The sequence below is a fragment of the Artemia franciscana genome, chromosome 10 (genome assembly GCF_032884065.1).
Source record: "Artemia franciscana chromosome 10, ASM3288406v1, whole genome shotgun sequence".
NCBI lineage: Eukaryota > Metazoa > Arthropoda > Branchiopoda > Anostraca > Artemiidae > Artemia > Artemia franciscana.
In genome coordinates, this window is record NC_088872.1 from 17,685,647 (window position 1) to 17,700,700 (window position 15,054).

The 15,054-nt window shown below is 36.5% G+C and overlaps 2 protein-coding genes across 8 annotated transcripts in view; one reads left to right on the forward strand and one right to left on the reverse strand.

Moving 5' to 3' along the window:
- Positions 1 to 7,834, forward strand: part of LOC136031855 (adenomatous polyposis coli protein-like) — a 127,465-nt gene extending 119,631 nt beyond the window's left edge. For both annotated transcript variants that reach the window (XM_065711720.1, XM_065711719.1), the window contains one exon: positions 6,429 to 7,834. In XM_065711720.1, coding sequence (XP_065567792.1) covers positions 6,429 to 7,660 — 1,232 coding nt within the window. In that variant the 3' untranslated portion in view covers positions 7,661 to 7,834. The remainder of the gene's footprint in view (positions 1 to 6,428) is intronic.
- Positions 7,835 to 8,185: 351 nt separating this feature from the next.
- The window catches only part of LOC136031856 (X-ray repair cross-complementing protein 5-like), a 52,140-nt gene continuing 45,271 nt past the window's right edge, over positions 8,186 to 15,054 (reverse strand). For all 6 annotated transcript variants that reach the window (XM_065711726.1, XM_065711722.1, XM_065711723.1 and 3 more), the window contains exons 12-13: positions 13,816 to 13,946; positions 8,186 to 8,286 (exon numbers count right to left, since the gene is read on the reverse strand). In XM_065711726.1, coding sequence (XP_065567798.1) covers positions 8,272 to 8,286; positions 13,816 to 13,946 — 146 coding nt within the window. In that variant the 3' untranslated portion in view covers positions 8,186 to 8,271. The remainder of the gene's footprint in view (positions 8,287 to 13,815; positions 13,947 to 15,054) is intronic.

Sequence of the window (15,054 nt, forward strand, 5' to 3'; positions counted from 1 at the left end):
AGGGGGAAATCTTGGAAAACACTTGGAGTGGAGGAATCGGGATGAAGCTTGGTGGATAGAATAAGCAAATGTCCTTGATACGTGATTGATGTAACCGTACTGAATTCGCTCTCTTTGGGGGAGTTGGGGGGAGGGGTTCAGTGATTTGGCGAGTTTGGTGCTTCTGGACGTGCTAGGACGATGAAAATTGGTAGGCGTGTCAGGGAGCTGCACAAATTGACTTGATAAAGTCGTTTTCCCAGATTCGACCATCTGGAGGGCTAAAGGGAGAGGAAAAATTAGAAAAAATGAGGTATTTATAACTTAAGAGTGGGCGATCGGATCTTAATGAATTTTGATATTCAGAAGGAGATCGTGACTCAGAGCTCTTATTTTAAATCCTGACCGGCATTAAGTCTCTGATTTCTCCTTTTACATCGATCTATTGATTCTTAGAATTTTGTTAGAGCTCATACCATATGACCTCTCGGCTCTTAGCTCTTCTTGCCTCATCACAAGTGCCATATGAGCTCTTAGCTCTTGTTTATAATAGAAAACTTGTCGTCTTTTTTATTTAGTGTCACCTTTAAGAATTTACGATTTCTGTCACATTGCGGGATTGTAAAATTTACTTCAGGCAATTCTAATCCATGGCGAACAACCTCTGTAAATAAAGCTTTAGCGTTATCAATATCTTCGCAAACTGTATTCCATATGATGATATTATTTTCTAACTTGGCGGCTTCCAATTTCACAATCCGACACATTGAATCTTCATTTTTTCTTTTTAAATTTATTAATTCATCGGTACAAATTTTTAATTGCAAATTGAGGCAGGACGTATCGTTTCAATTTTTCCAATTTTCGATTCACTATTAACCATCTTATTTTTAAGAACCGAATGTTCTTTATCCAGATTATCGACCCTTGTAGTAAGAGTACCTAATTGAGTGCATAAGTTGTCTAATTTATTACCATTTTCTTGTACGATTTCAAGGACTTGCTTAAAATCTGCAGCTAGTATTGATATTTCCGGTTTCGAGCTAGAGCTGTCATCTGAGGTGTCTAATGAAATATTCGTACCTTCTCGTTTCGGATTTTTCCTTTTACGTCCCATTGTACATTAAAATTGTACTAATATCCAAATATTAATACGTATTACTAAATATCCAACAGTTCTTGAAATAATGTTTTCAGCATTGAATTAGTATCCAAAAGTTCATGAAATAATATTTTCACATAAATCCACAGAGGTCTTAAATGCGTCTTACTCTGACGAGAGCATTGAATGAACTGTTCGGCAAAAGAATAAACTAAAGCTGCTACTTATCTATCTTATTAGTATTTTTGCTTAAACTATGCGAACTGAACGGCAGTAGTAATTTAAAATTAGCATCAGATGGGTAAAGACAAGTAGGTATTTGGGAAATTTTGAAGAGATTTTGTCTCTGATCATCTGCGGATAAAAGTAGCCCAAAATTTAGGTCATTTACCTCGGACAGAATATTCTTTTCTTTTTTCAGTTATTAAAATTTTTTATCATTCATTATCAGAATCATACCTAAGGAATTGTCTTATTATTTGCCTAATACATGGTCTATTCATTTTAAGGCTCTCCCGATAACACAAAATAAAGCTATGAGAATTCTTTACTTTTTCCGTCTTAGTATATTAAGCTTTAGTCAATTTAAAGATATCACTTCGGCATTATGATATTCAGTCTCAAGCGAATAATTTTCATTTATATATTCTTGTTGCCCCTTCTCACCTATCTGCTTCTTCGTCGGGTCCTTTTAGAATGCAGAGACCCCCTGCTGTCAACTGTGAAAGAGCTATATTTTATATGATTTTTTGAATCAATTTTATAGCAAATGAGCTTAAAATATGGATTTCCGCTCTCTTTCAAAGGAAAAATCACAAAACATAGTAAATATCATTTATGTCAAGTTCATCTCTCCCTCCCTAAATTACAATGTCTTCGGGCTTGTTTCCCTTGTTTTTATCATATGTGTTTTTGGGGACAGTTAATGAAAAATTTTATAATGGGTAGCCTTCGATTTGAGCGTAGCTCCATGTTGGCTCTGTCTGAATGTTTGTGTTTATTTTTTCTATGTGCTAAGTCGGAACCTTGAAACTCGAAGATTTGAATTTAATTGCAAGTTCTACAAGAGAGCTGCACACTTGCCATTTGACTTTCAGGTTTTTTAACTGTTAATAATAACTAATCTTTTGAACAAAATTGTAAATAGGATGAAAGTATTAGACCCATTGATCCAGCTATGTTTTAAGGAGGTGATGTATAAATTTCAATTTGACAGAGACGTAACTACCTTTTGAATTACCGTAGATGTACTGCTTCTTGAAGCCCACAGCTGTGGTAACTGCTGTCAAATCCTAGCCTGATATGTGGATGCCCTATGCTTGTAGGTTGCAAGGGAGGGGAGTACATAGAAACTAAGACGTGATGCTATTCATTAGTAGTTTAGTTTAAAGAAAAGTATACATTTAGTGAAGAAATAGTAATAAAAAAGACTGATATCGTCTATTAACTGGTAATGTGCATTTACAGTAAAATATTGGAAATGAATTTTACAGAAATTTCCTTTAAAAAGAGAATGGTTTTACTGAAATTTTAGTGGTGCTACGAGGAAAGTGGCGAGGGACTAATTAATAGTATTTTAACCTCTAGTTTTTATAAGGCAATTTTCTAAGGTAAAGCATTCGAGGACTGCCGTTTTTGTTTTGTTTTTCACAGATGGCAAGGCAATGACATTTTGGTGTAAAGTGCCGTCCCTTGCACCTTGTGTATCACAGCCTATATAGACACCAGTTGCGCAAACATTTTTCAAAAGCAACACATAGCTATCGTCGCGACATCGACGATAGCTGATTGGCGGGATGGAGCCACTCCCGGAATAGAGCCAAGATCATTCCGCGATGATTGGCTGTGGGAGCTCTGGATTTTAACGCCTACTCTAAAGATGTGTGTTGAAATCCTTCTATGGGCAAGATACGACTCCGTGAAACCGGTGTCTATATAGGCTGTGTCGTGTATATACACTATAAACTTCGAAGAATTGTATCCCAAATTTTTATTCGTAAGAGTGAACTTGTAACTTCCATTACTTATGTGCGTTAAAGAAAGCCGTCTCAAATACATACTCTTATACATAGCAAGCTAATGTATGAAGTGCATGAAAATCGGTGGGGCACGGCAATATAATGGTGGGTCATAAGCAGGACGTGCACCCTTCAGCTGAATACACTTTAGAGCCTTAATTTTGAACAAACCATTTTCATAGAGTGACGTCCCATTAAAATGCATTTAAAGAGCAAAAAAGACGCATAATAGTATTGCGATGACGCTATACATTGTGTAAAAGATGTCGTGTTCACTCAATGTTTTTCATTAGTTTAAAACATGCCCAGAGGAGACCCCTCCCTCCTCCCAAAAAGAGATACTAAGTTGGTCGCCTTTTAGTGGCACCAATTCACGAAAATGTAGGTGAGGGCAAGGTATTTTTTCCTTTTTTTAATGAAGATACAAACAATAGAATAAGATTGAGCAAACATACTTAAAACAGGGGGTAGCGGGGACTTAGCTGTTTGGATAAACGGCCGACTAATCTATCCAAATCCAGTGTCTCCTCTTTTTCAACGCCCATGATCATGGAATTACTGTGTCTGTCATTTCTCATCGTCGACCGCAGATAATCCTTCACACACCCTAATGTCGAGAAGGATCTTTCATTACTAGCAGTAGTCAGAGGTAAAGTAGCAGCTAGTTTCTTCAGTTTTAGAACTGCCGAATAGGACATTGGGAGGTCGGATATGTTTTCAATAGCTCGGAGTAGACCCATTTTAAAAGTGTCACACTTTGAAAGATGCAACTTTTCAAGAGAAAGCTGGGATTCTAGGAGTTATTCATCAACATCGACAGTCACTTGATACACATTACCCTCTAAACTTTTGATAATTCGAGAAAATCAGAACTTGAAGGGTAGAAGGCTGACAAAGCACCGAACAGAGAGATATTTTGCATGAAATGTCAGTCCATGTGGCTCGTGAAACGGTCTATCATCTCAAAGTACAAAAATTTACCGGAGTTTGATTGAACTGGCTGACTGATGTTGCGTTTACCAGTTGTTGAATTTAAAAGAATCTTTGAGACTAACGGAAATGGCTTGACTTTTCTTGTTCAGAGCACCAGTTTTGGATGCTGCAGACTTTGATTCCTGGATACCGTATAAAGCCAAGAATTCCGTTATGTTTTCGCTGAAGTTTTTATTTGTTACCATTTCTCAGCTTTTGGGGTGTCTCGTATGTCCCAGAATTCAGTGCAAGTGCCGTATAAATCAGCCAACATCCTGTTTGAAGTTGTTCTGACAAAAAAATTAAAATGACTGATACGTTTTACATTATATGCAAAGTTGAGATAAAAGAGGCCGAGTTGATTTTTTTTCAATTGTCGTTTTGCTTCACACGCTGCCTCGCCGTCAAAACTATCAGAGACTGTGGGTAGCACGGCATCATTATTATCAGATCTGGCCTTCACCTTGGAAATAGAGCGCCATGCGTAAAACCAGCGAATTTGGACGGTCCTCTCAAGCTCCAAGACTTTTTTGCCCGGTAGTATACTGGGTTTCAACAAATAATTCATCTCAAGTGTTGCTGCGTGATATGAATACCTGAAGTATTTGCACCACAGAGAAAAATTCCAAATGTTCGCTGGTATTTTACAGGCAATCATTCAAAACCAGGTATAATCTGTGGGCATGACAGCTTAGAAAAAAAAAAACTACATGAAGCATCTTCTCCCTGAGCTTTCCTTGATACGCCATCATAATATTGGGCAACACACAACGTCAGATCTACAAAAAAAACTTTCTATAGTTTCATAAATCGACGTAAATAAGCTTTTGGTGTCTAACATTTGCATTTGATAACAGCCGATTAGTTGCTCCACTACTTTTCCATTTGGTATGTATCTGGGTAGGATCGCCAATTGTTCTTCTCTAGAAACATATTTTGTCTCATCAACAAGAATAGCGTAGTAAATAGCTGATTTTACTTCTGAAATAATGTCATGCCGCAAAGTATTTCCTATCAGTGTAACTATATGGTTTTGGCACTGATGACTGCAATATCAGCGCTGTAACTTGGCCTTCAGCTTTTCGTCGCCTTTAGATATTTCTTCCGTCTGTGCAACGAAATTACCCCAGTTTGTGAATCTTCTTGATTCCCCACGAGGGTTGAATAATACAAGCGACCAGTCATTCAGTCTCGCTAGTTAATATAGCACTCAGCTAAAATACAAAATAGGTATTAAATAGAAGTAATAAGGTCTTTTCCAAATCTAGGGGAGTGTGCCCCCCCCTAATTGGTACCACTGTGGCCTTTTAAGCTTCCTTCAGGTGAACACAAATAAAATTTCAATAACAAAATTTAAAAATCACAAGGGGGGTGGTATTAGGATTTTAGAAGTGTGAGGCATGACCCACAATTGGTTGGGAACAACTGGTCAATATATTTTTGTTTGAGCTCATTTAGGGAAATTTACCATACTGCTAATAACAATTCACTAAGCAGCAAGGCGCCTGAGGCCAATACAGCTACTTACGCACCTTCTTCATCCCAATGTATTCAAAGCCCCCCCCCCCCCCCCAAGTTCTCATTTCCCTTGAATCTTTCCTTACGACATCCTCCCACACCATTCGGGGTGACCTGTTTTTCGTTTAGTCCTAGACAGTTGCCCGACAAGGACGATTTTTGGGCAATATATCATCCTTCATCCGCAGAAAGTGCCCTAGCTCAACCTTTATCTCATTATAGCCCTAGAAAGCGGGATTTACCCACATGTTTCGTACAGCTTCTTGTTTGAGATACAGTCAGTTAGTCGGGTACCGAAAACAATCCGTAGGTAATTTCTCTGAAAAAAAAACACTGATGGATCAAGACGAAGATACCCCACAATTGTTTTAAACCAGCTAAAGAAAGTAATCTTAATCAAATTACCTAGCATTATCAGAACTTGTTTTTCTTCGAAAAATTCTTTTAAATATTTTTTAACGATAATTCCGTCAAAATGTCGATGGTTTTTCGACATGATAAAATATAAGCTGATCCGTAATCTAGATTTTGACTCGGAGTCAGTGATATTTGAGGAGCTCTACTGTGGACAGTTTGTTATTTTTAAATAAATAAAAAGCGTAAATTTTCGTATGTTTTTTTTTTAATCGAACAGGAAAGTCCGACTCTGCATCCTCTTCTAGTTAGGCGGAGTGCATATGCTATACTTAATGCATACTATAACAGGAGGATGTTTCCACTTCCTTAAATTTTTTTTTCTCGTCAAAATTCTTGATATCTCACTTTTTGTGGAAAATTAACAAGCGCTTTACATATTAGCAGATCATTGCTTAGTTTTTACAGTCGTGATTATTTTTCAGGAGTCCGTGGACGCAAGAAAGTTACATCTACGCATCGTATAGCAGCAATACAGCATACAAGACCTCAGTCAAACCCAAGTGTTCCTGGTAGATTAATAAAGCGCGGTTCGCCTTTAGCTGCACGAAGAGGGCGAAGTGCATCACCTGCGAGTTCAGTTCATAGCGACGCAAGTCAACGTGGACCTTCTCCCCTTGCTTGCGTTAGAACAAACAGGACTATTGCTCTCCGACAAGCTAATAGTCTTCAAAAACTTCAACCTCCTAGGACTACCGACAGCCCAGGAAAGAAAATTACCTCCAAACAACCAGCCCAATCACATAGCCCTAGACAGACAGAAGAAAAGAGTACGCCATCTAAAAACTTAAGTCAAAAGTTAGATTCCTCTAGCAGTGGGTCAAAAACAAGTGTCTGTTCGGATTCTTCAATGAAGAAAGCCTTTGGAGAGCCTCAGAAATTAAAGAAAGAAGGAACATTTACGAAAGATGGTCCCAGTGAGCTACAAGTTGATGTCAAGAAAGTTCCTCCTAAGGTACCCCCTAAACCCAAAGCCAGAAATGAAACTGTTCAACCCATTAAAAACGAAAAACTATCTCAAGTGAAAAAATTAAAGGTACCTTTTGAAAATGAAAACGGATTTAGGGATACTGAAAAGAAAATTACGCCTCCAAAAAAGCAAGTGAGCAGTAAAATAGCCAACCTTTGGAGACAGGTTGAGGAAAGTCGTGGAAAACAGAAAAAAGAGGAGAGTGATACAAGGAAATGGATCGGCAAAGATAAAGTGGATGGAGATCACAAGCAAGATACGCGGCCAAAAACATTAGCCCAATCCACAACCTTTGAAAAGCTCCCGCTTGTAACTGCTGAACCTCTTGAAGAGAAAAAAACTCTTGGTGTTCGACTTGCCTTGAAATTCCCACGTTTCGGAAAATCAAAAAAATCAGTACCTGAACCATCACCATCGAGTTCTGACACAAAATCACCAGAAACTCCTCAATTAGTGGAAGCATGTTTCTCAGACGAATCACCTGTCGAGGCAGATAAAACAAAAGGGATAAATATGCTATCACGTTTAGGGTCGTTTGTGTTTGTATCAGGACAGCAAGTGGAGTCCCGTCCAAATGAAACAACTAACGACGCAAGTCCTACGAGTGATGATTCTCATAATGGTAATAAGCGACCGACAAAAATTGATAATAATAAGACTGGATCTGTATTAGTGACAACAGTGTAGTGATCTATAGTATTTATATATTCCACAGGAAATTGGAATGCATATTCCTCTCTTCCTTCTGCCTTTCTTCCTCTCTTCTTCGCTTCCATCTTTCATATTTTCTTTTAGTTCCTTTCCCAAGCAAAATTTAGAGTTCACTGTTGGTGTGTAGTCATATACATAATTAGAACAATACTTAGGCTTCATTTGTGTGATAATATGCATTTAATTCAGTGTCCTAGTTGCCATATAAAACTTTTTACATCATAAAACTAGCATCTAACTCTCTGTATATTGTAATTTTTTTTTTTTTTTTTTTTTTTTTTTTTTTTTTTTTTTTTTTTTTTTTTTTTTTTTTTTTTTTTTTTAGTGATAATGTTGTAATTAAGTTGTAAATTAAGTATTTTGATTGTTACTCTTGAAGTAGTTGTTGGAGTTTTTCTTTTCGTTGCAGTGTACTATGTAATGGCCTGCCTTTTCAAATAAGAAGTTTATTTCTACTACTGTTTGTTCCAAGAAATTTTGTAATGTGATGCAGTATAGACATATTATTTAACAAATATATTTCGAAGTTTAGTTGTAATAATAAACCACAGGAAAAAAAATCCATGACTTTGGAAAGGATGTCACTTCTATAGTTCTTCCAGCTGAAAAGAGAAAATTTCCATTAATTATATTGGCGTAGGTGTAGCGTAACAGGAAGCTAACTACGAATGTGGTTTGGGACCAGGACAGTGGGATTGAACAATGTTTTACAAACCACACTCAATCCAAAAATAAATTAAACTCTAGGTCTATAATAAAAGGAAGGCCAACGTAGTTGAAATTAGTTTTACGAACGAAGGATGAAACTGTGCCTTTTGCTAAAAATGTGCAAAAAAAGGGACGTTCTTGAACAAGAGGTAGAGGCTATAAGTATATATATATATATATATATATATATATATATATATATATATATATATATATATATATATATCAGAATCGAAAATTTCACGTGATAAAGTAAAGCCAGAAGCTCTTAATAGGGTGGGGTGGAAGAGAGTACGCAGTTTTGTTGGCTTCAGGCGGATTTTTGATGCGATTAGTTGGTATTAGTAATAGATTAGAGCATAAAAGGTCCGGTCAACGGACCAAATTAAAGGAATAAATTGCAGACTGTATCTAATAATAGGTATGGTGGTTCATTCCAAACTCTGATTGCATGAAAATGGGTTTCTTTATATACTTCTATTTCGTAATGCAGAGCAGCACAAGAAGAGTTTGGAGAGAACATAAGAGGAAAAGCGAAGTTTTAAACAGCAAATAAAACAAACAGGCTTCGAAAGAACAACTGAACCGGTTATTTGAACAAATGAATATCAAATAGTTCGAGGTAATAAACTGTAAGTAAGGAGCAACACGGGCTAGTAGAAACCAAAATTCTGAAAATGAAGTTATGAAAACAATTAACGCAGCAAAGGAATCGGTCGTTTCTACTGGTTTTAAATGTATAAATTCGCTAAGTTTAAAGTTACCCATAAAAAGCTGCGAGCCTAAGAAGATTTGTCTGATTTTCCAAAAGAAAAAATACCCCTAAAAAGACAAGTTCTTGATAAGAATCACACCATCATATTCAGCATATCAGAGAAACGCATTGTATAGGTTTCAAGCTCCTATCTACAAAAAAATATAATTCTTCTTTTTCTTCAGAAAAAACATCAAGGACGCGTGTTTTTTGGTTTTTGTTTTTTTCTCAGACGTAACCCTATCGAACCAATGGTCCTGTAAAACCGGGAGAGGGCTCTTTGAAACGGAAATGAAAAGCTCTATTAATCCTTTCAAGCAGCCGAAAGAATTTTATCACAGAAAAGTGACATTTTCTGGCACAGAATTATCAAAATCTATATATTTAGGTTTTAAGCTTCAGAGTCAGTAATGTCACGCGGTGGCGCATTCGTTCAAATAGAGTCACGTAGTCCATACACAATAAATGGTTAATATTGAAATTTATTTTGATTCGCTTGATATTTGATGAGATTATGCACAGTGAAGAATAACGATATATCAGCTATCATCCAGCTTTGTAAACTATGCTACTATGTGGAGTTTTACTATGAGAGTGATCTAAACCTGCTTAGAAAATAGGAAATTTTCCTTTTTACGACGATTTTCAGCCAATTTTTGACCAATTTTTCAGATTAAAAAATCGTAGAGCTAATTAAAAGAAAATCGGCAGATGGATAAAGCTGGATCTCTGCTATGGAATGATAGCAAAATATTTTTCGTACGTTGAAAAATCAGAACCGCAATACTACAAAAAAAACTTGCACGGGAACATAAACTTTGAAGATAATTTTATCATTTTTTTTCGGGTGGGGGTATATATATATATAAATATACTAGCTGATGGAGTGGCGCTTCGCGCCACCCCAACACCTAGTTGGTGGGGCGCTTCGCGCCCCCCCCAAGCCCCCCCGCGCGCGTAAGTCGTTACCTGCCATTGTAGCTGTGTCCCTGTGTCCCACCTGTGAATAGAGATAGATATAAATATATATTTTTAACTACGTAAAACATGCGAATATACAACATTCTTCGCTGTCCCATTGTCTGGGCATATAAATAGCATTTATATTTATATGTCTGTGCATATACAAAGCCTTATGTACTAATAATGACGTCATATGCAAACGCTCTTTTTACAAACAAACAAACATGCATACACACAACTCGCTTCGCGCCACCCCAACACCTAGTTGGTGGGGCGCTTCGCACCCAACCCCCCCAAGCCCCCCCGCGCGCGTAAGTCGTTACGCGCCATATTAGTTACGCGCCATTGTAGCTGTGTCCCACCTGTGAATAGAGATATATATAAATATATATTTTTAACTACGTAAAACATGCGAATATACAACATTCTTCGCTGTCCCATTGTCTGTGCATATAAATAGCATTTATATTCCCTGTGTCCCGGTCGTCATTTGTGTCCTAGTGTCCCAGTTTGTATTTTCTCTTTGAGTGTCCCGGTCGTCATTTATATTCCCTGTGTCCCAGTGTCCCGGTTGTCATTTGTGTCCCGGTCTGTAATTTCTATTCAAACAATCCCTGTGTCTCAGTCGTCAATTATATATCCCGCCTGTGTCCCCGGCGTCCCCGTTGTAGTTGTTTCCCTGCGTCCCGGTCGTGATTTGTGTCCGGGTGTCCCAGTCTGTAATTTTTCTTTGAGGTTCCTGGTCGTCATTTATATTCCCTCTGTGTCGGTCGTCATTTGTGTCCCGGTCTGTAAATCTGGTAGGCATTGATGACCTTATCCAAGTCAAAATCCCAAACCCAATCATCATCGCTATCATTTTCAGTTTTGATATGTTTTGACTCTCGCTTTCCAGGTGGATTTTCATCTAACTGCGCGGTTTTGCGTTCTTTAGCCGCAAGCCTGTTTTCTTGCTGTTCTTGTGATTCCTCGGCACGCTTTCTTTTCTTACTTTCTCTATCAGCTGCAAGCCTGTTTTCTTGCTGTTCTTGTGATTCCTCGGCACGCTTTCATTTCTTACTTTCTCTATCAGCAGCAAGTTTTTTGGCATAGACTCTTTGAGCAGCTTTCTCGGCTGTTGCCATTGTAGGTTCTTCAGTCATTTTACAATTAAACATTTTTCCGTGAACGCATGTCTTAAATACCATTAATGACGTCACCGTCATAGCAAAAATGACGACAACTAATTTCATGACGTCAGCCGACACAGAAACATGACGTCACCTGATCCACAGACAGACAGACAACTTATTTTTATATATATAGATATATATATATATATATATATATATATATATATATATATATATATATATATATATATATATATATATATATATATATATATATATATATATATTATATATCAACGTCGGCTGACTGTGTCAAAGGCAAAGGGTCCATGAGCGAATTCTCCCAGGTAACCAGTTATTATTGAAACCTAATGAGAATTTGTGATTTGATTAAGAAATTTGATTGAAACAACTATGGAATTGTGTCGGGAAAGTTTCTAGTCAAAGCGGGTTGAACCGTAGAAAATTTGAAGATCTGTCAAAGTGATCAAATGACATTTCTTTTGAGGTGATTTTTGGAATTTTTGTAACGGGTATACTAGAATGTTTTAGAGACAATCCTTTCCTGAATTTTAAAAAGAAAATTCTGCTCCGTTTAATTTACACATCCTAATGATGTAAGTTTCCCTAAAGCTAAATATCTTTATCTCCGATACAAAACAATAGAAGTAATAAGATTTTTTCTAAGATTTCCAGTTAAGTAGATCGGCTTTTAATTTGTTGCCGTTTATTCGGATCGCTTATCCAAGCTCTACAAGTTATGGCAAGACCGTCCAGATAATTCTAAATAGTTTGGCCACACAAACTAAAAAATATTATAATGGACAAGGTAGGCTGATTTTTTATAGCATCGAATCCCCTTAAGAACATTCGGATCTACAAAACAGTATAATATATATATATATATATATATATATATATATATATATATATATATATATATATATATATATATATATATATATGAACAGTAGCGAAAGTTTCTCCAAACATAACAACCATTTCATAGCGTGCAATCTGGGAAGTTCCCTGACCGTCAGAGTAATATTTTCAGGTGCTACTTGGTTTTCCATCGGATCGGATCATAGCTTATGTACGACCGGTTTCCCTTTCCCATCTTTCCCATAAGCTCGTCATGTTGCGCTAAACATTTGTCATTGCGCGGGCACGAAGGCGGGGTCATGGAGAGTGGTTTAGCTTGTGTGGTTTTAGATGTGTTTCAATAATCTTGAATGGAGAGTATAGGACTTTTCGCTACTGTTCGTATATATATATATTTATACTGTGGGTCTATAAAGAAAAAATTGAAACTATGATCGTCCTCATTATTCAGTTTGCACTTCGCTGCTTAGAAGTACCATTATTTTAGGGTTTTTAGTGCAGCTTTTTCAAAGAAAACAAAACATTGTATTTTGATCCACATAATTACTTTGACCACTTATATACTGTCCACTTTTATTTACACCTTCTTAAGACATGTTACTCGTATGATTTTACTGATAAACCTATTACGACCCTTCAAGTGGATGTATCTGCAACCTCTGTAATCGCAGAATCTACAATGATCTAGTTACCAATCAATTGGACAGCATCTCAATGTTTGCAATGGTTTTAAATGCTCAATACGAGGATATTCGAGGGATACTACACAATTATGCCTGTGCATAATTGTATGCTCAGCACAACTAAACAGAAGAATTTTGTCTTAGCCTGTAGATTAACTGGCATTATAAGAGAAAAGAAAACGTGATGTGAAAACTCCTTTGTGGGCACCCGAAGAAAAAGAAATATGTTGGCGCCTTCCCAAACTTAAAGTTGCAGAAGTCGTGCCCCACTCCAACCCCCGTTTAAAAAAATCTCAAACAATTATAACTTGGGTGACAGTAGGGATACGATCTTATTTTAGCGGATTGCAACTCTTCCCAAAATCTCATGTAAGTAATACAAATATACACTACCACGTGTTAGTTTAAACGTCTTGAATTCAACTCCACTGGATTGGAGAACTGATACAGAGTTAACTCGGTTGAGTTAGCTCGTCATTCCAAAGGTATTTTACTCCGACTAGTTTTTTTCCGAAAATAGGAAATCGTAGACAGAATTAAACAAAGCTCTTGTTGGTAGCTTCAATCTATGGCTTTTTCCAATTTCTTTTTTTTTTTTGCACATAAATGTTCTAATTGACCCGAGGATTTACGGCTGGAGTTTCAAAGTAATCAGGGCCGTATATTTGTTGGCTCATTTCCCCCTAACCTCAAATCTCGCAAAAGTATCTGCAAATAAATACTCTATCGCGTGTTGATTGGGACGTCTTCAAGTCCAATTTTCCCAAATAACGTGGAAGTATCAACAAATATGTACCATACCACATCTTGGTTAGGACGTCTTAAAATCAACACCTCTATATAGGAGGGTTAGGCAAGAGTTAACTAGGTTGAGTTAACCAGTAATACCAAGAGTTTTAGCTCTAGCTTCAAGACCAGTTTTAGAGCTCTGAGAAGGTGAAGAGCTACTTGGAGTGAAAATTTGCTCATAGTTTTCGTGAGATAAACTGCAACTTTTTTAGTGAAAATGTAATTACAGTAAAGTCTTACTAAATTTTCCTCTTCAACCTCCTTCGTTAATTCAGGTTCTGCTTCTGTTTGAACATGGAAAAACTCTTCAATATCCTTACTTTGTATCAGGCTATTTGGATTCTCTTCTGGTGAAATTGGACCAAGGTGACCTAAATAAGATAGTAATATTGGGATGAGTAATAAAGCATTCCTTGAGACTTACACGACTGCTTCTAAATTTGTCAGAAATCCCTCAAGGAAAATGTATCAATGTATAGCGATGCAACTTATTACTGTACAAAATTTAAAAAAAGTATTAAAAAGAATAGTAAAAACCATTATACATAAGCTAAAGGTGCACATCCAGACAGGAACACCTAATAATTTTTTTAACCTTTATTTTTTGTCATTTAAAGTCTGTTTAGCTAATAAAACGAGCTTAATAAACAACCAAGAGAGATAAAACTCTACAAAAAGAAAACTTAAAACGAGATGACGGCCATTAGAATTGAAAGACTAAAACAACACGGATATTTTGCCTGCATCCAAACAAGGCGTCTTCACTACAAGATAGAAAATTAAAAGAAAACTAATCTAAAAACAAATAAAAAGCACCACCAATAATAATAAATACAATTGTCGCTACTTATCCACGTAGGGAAAAGCAGCTATTTGAGTTACTTCAATGAGAATCAAAGAGCAACTGAGGAAAAATTATGAAAATAATAAAAATTTTCATTGTCCTAGTATATTTTGGATTAACATGGAAATGACGTTCGTTCGCTTGCATATACTGTTTTCTAAACTCCATGTTTGGAATTTTTGGTACTATGGACGAGGGACGTTCATTGACGTGAACGATTGTACCATTTAGAAAAAAAAAAACTTTATTTTTTGTCTGAACGGCATAACTAATAACCTGAAGCTAAATGACTTATACTAAATAACAAATTACAAATATAATTATAAACAGCAAATTCTAATAGCCAAAGCTTTCATTTTCTTAGATGCAGCTTTAAGTTTAGAATATTGAATTTTGTTTTTTAATACATTTAAAAATGACTAACAATTTAGCTATCGACTTTCTACAATATACAACTATCAACGGTTTGGTATACCACGCTTTCGCGTATTTTGAGTTTCGGGGAATTTTACAAGAACATTTTCAGGACAGAAATTTAAGATGCATTTTCATAGGTAAAAAGTAAACAGCGATGTGAGCACAATGCATTATTTATTTATTTGGTTAGATCAGGGCACTTCGTATGTAAGCAGCTG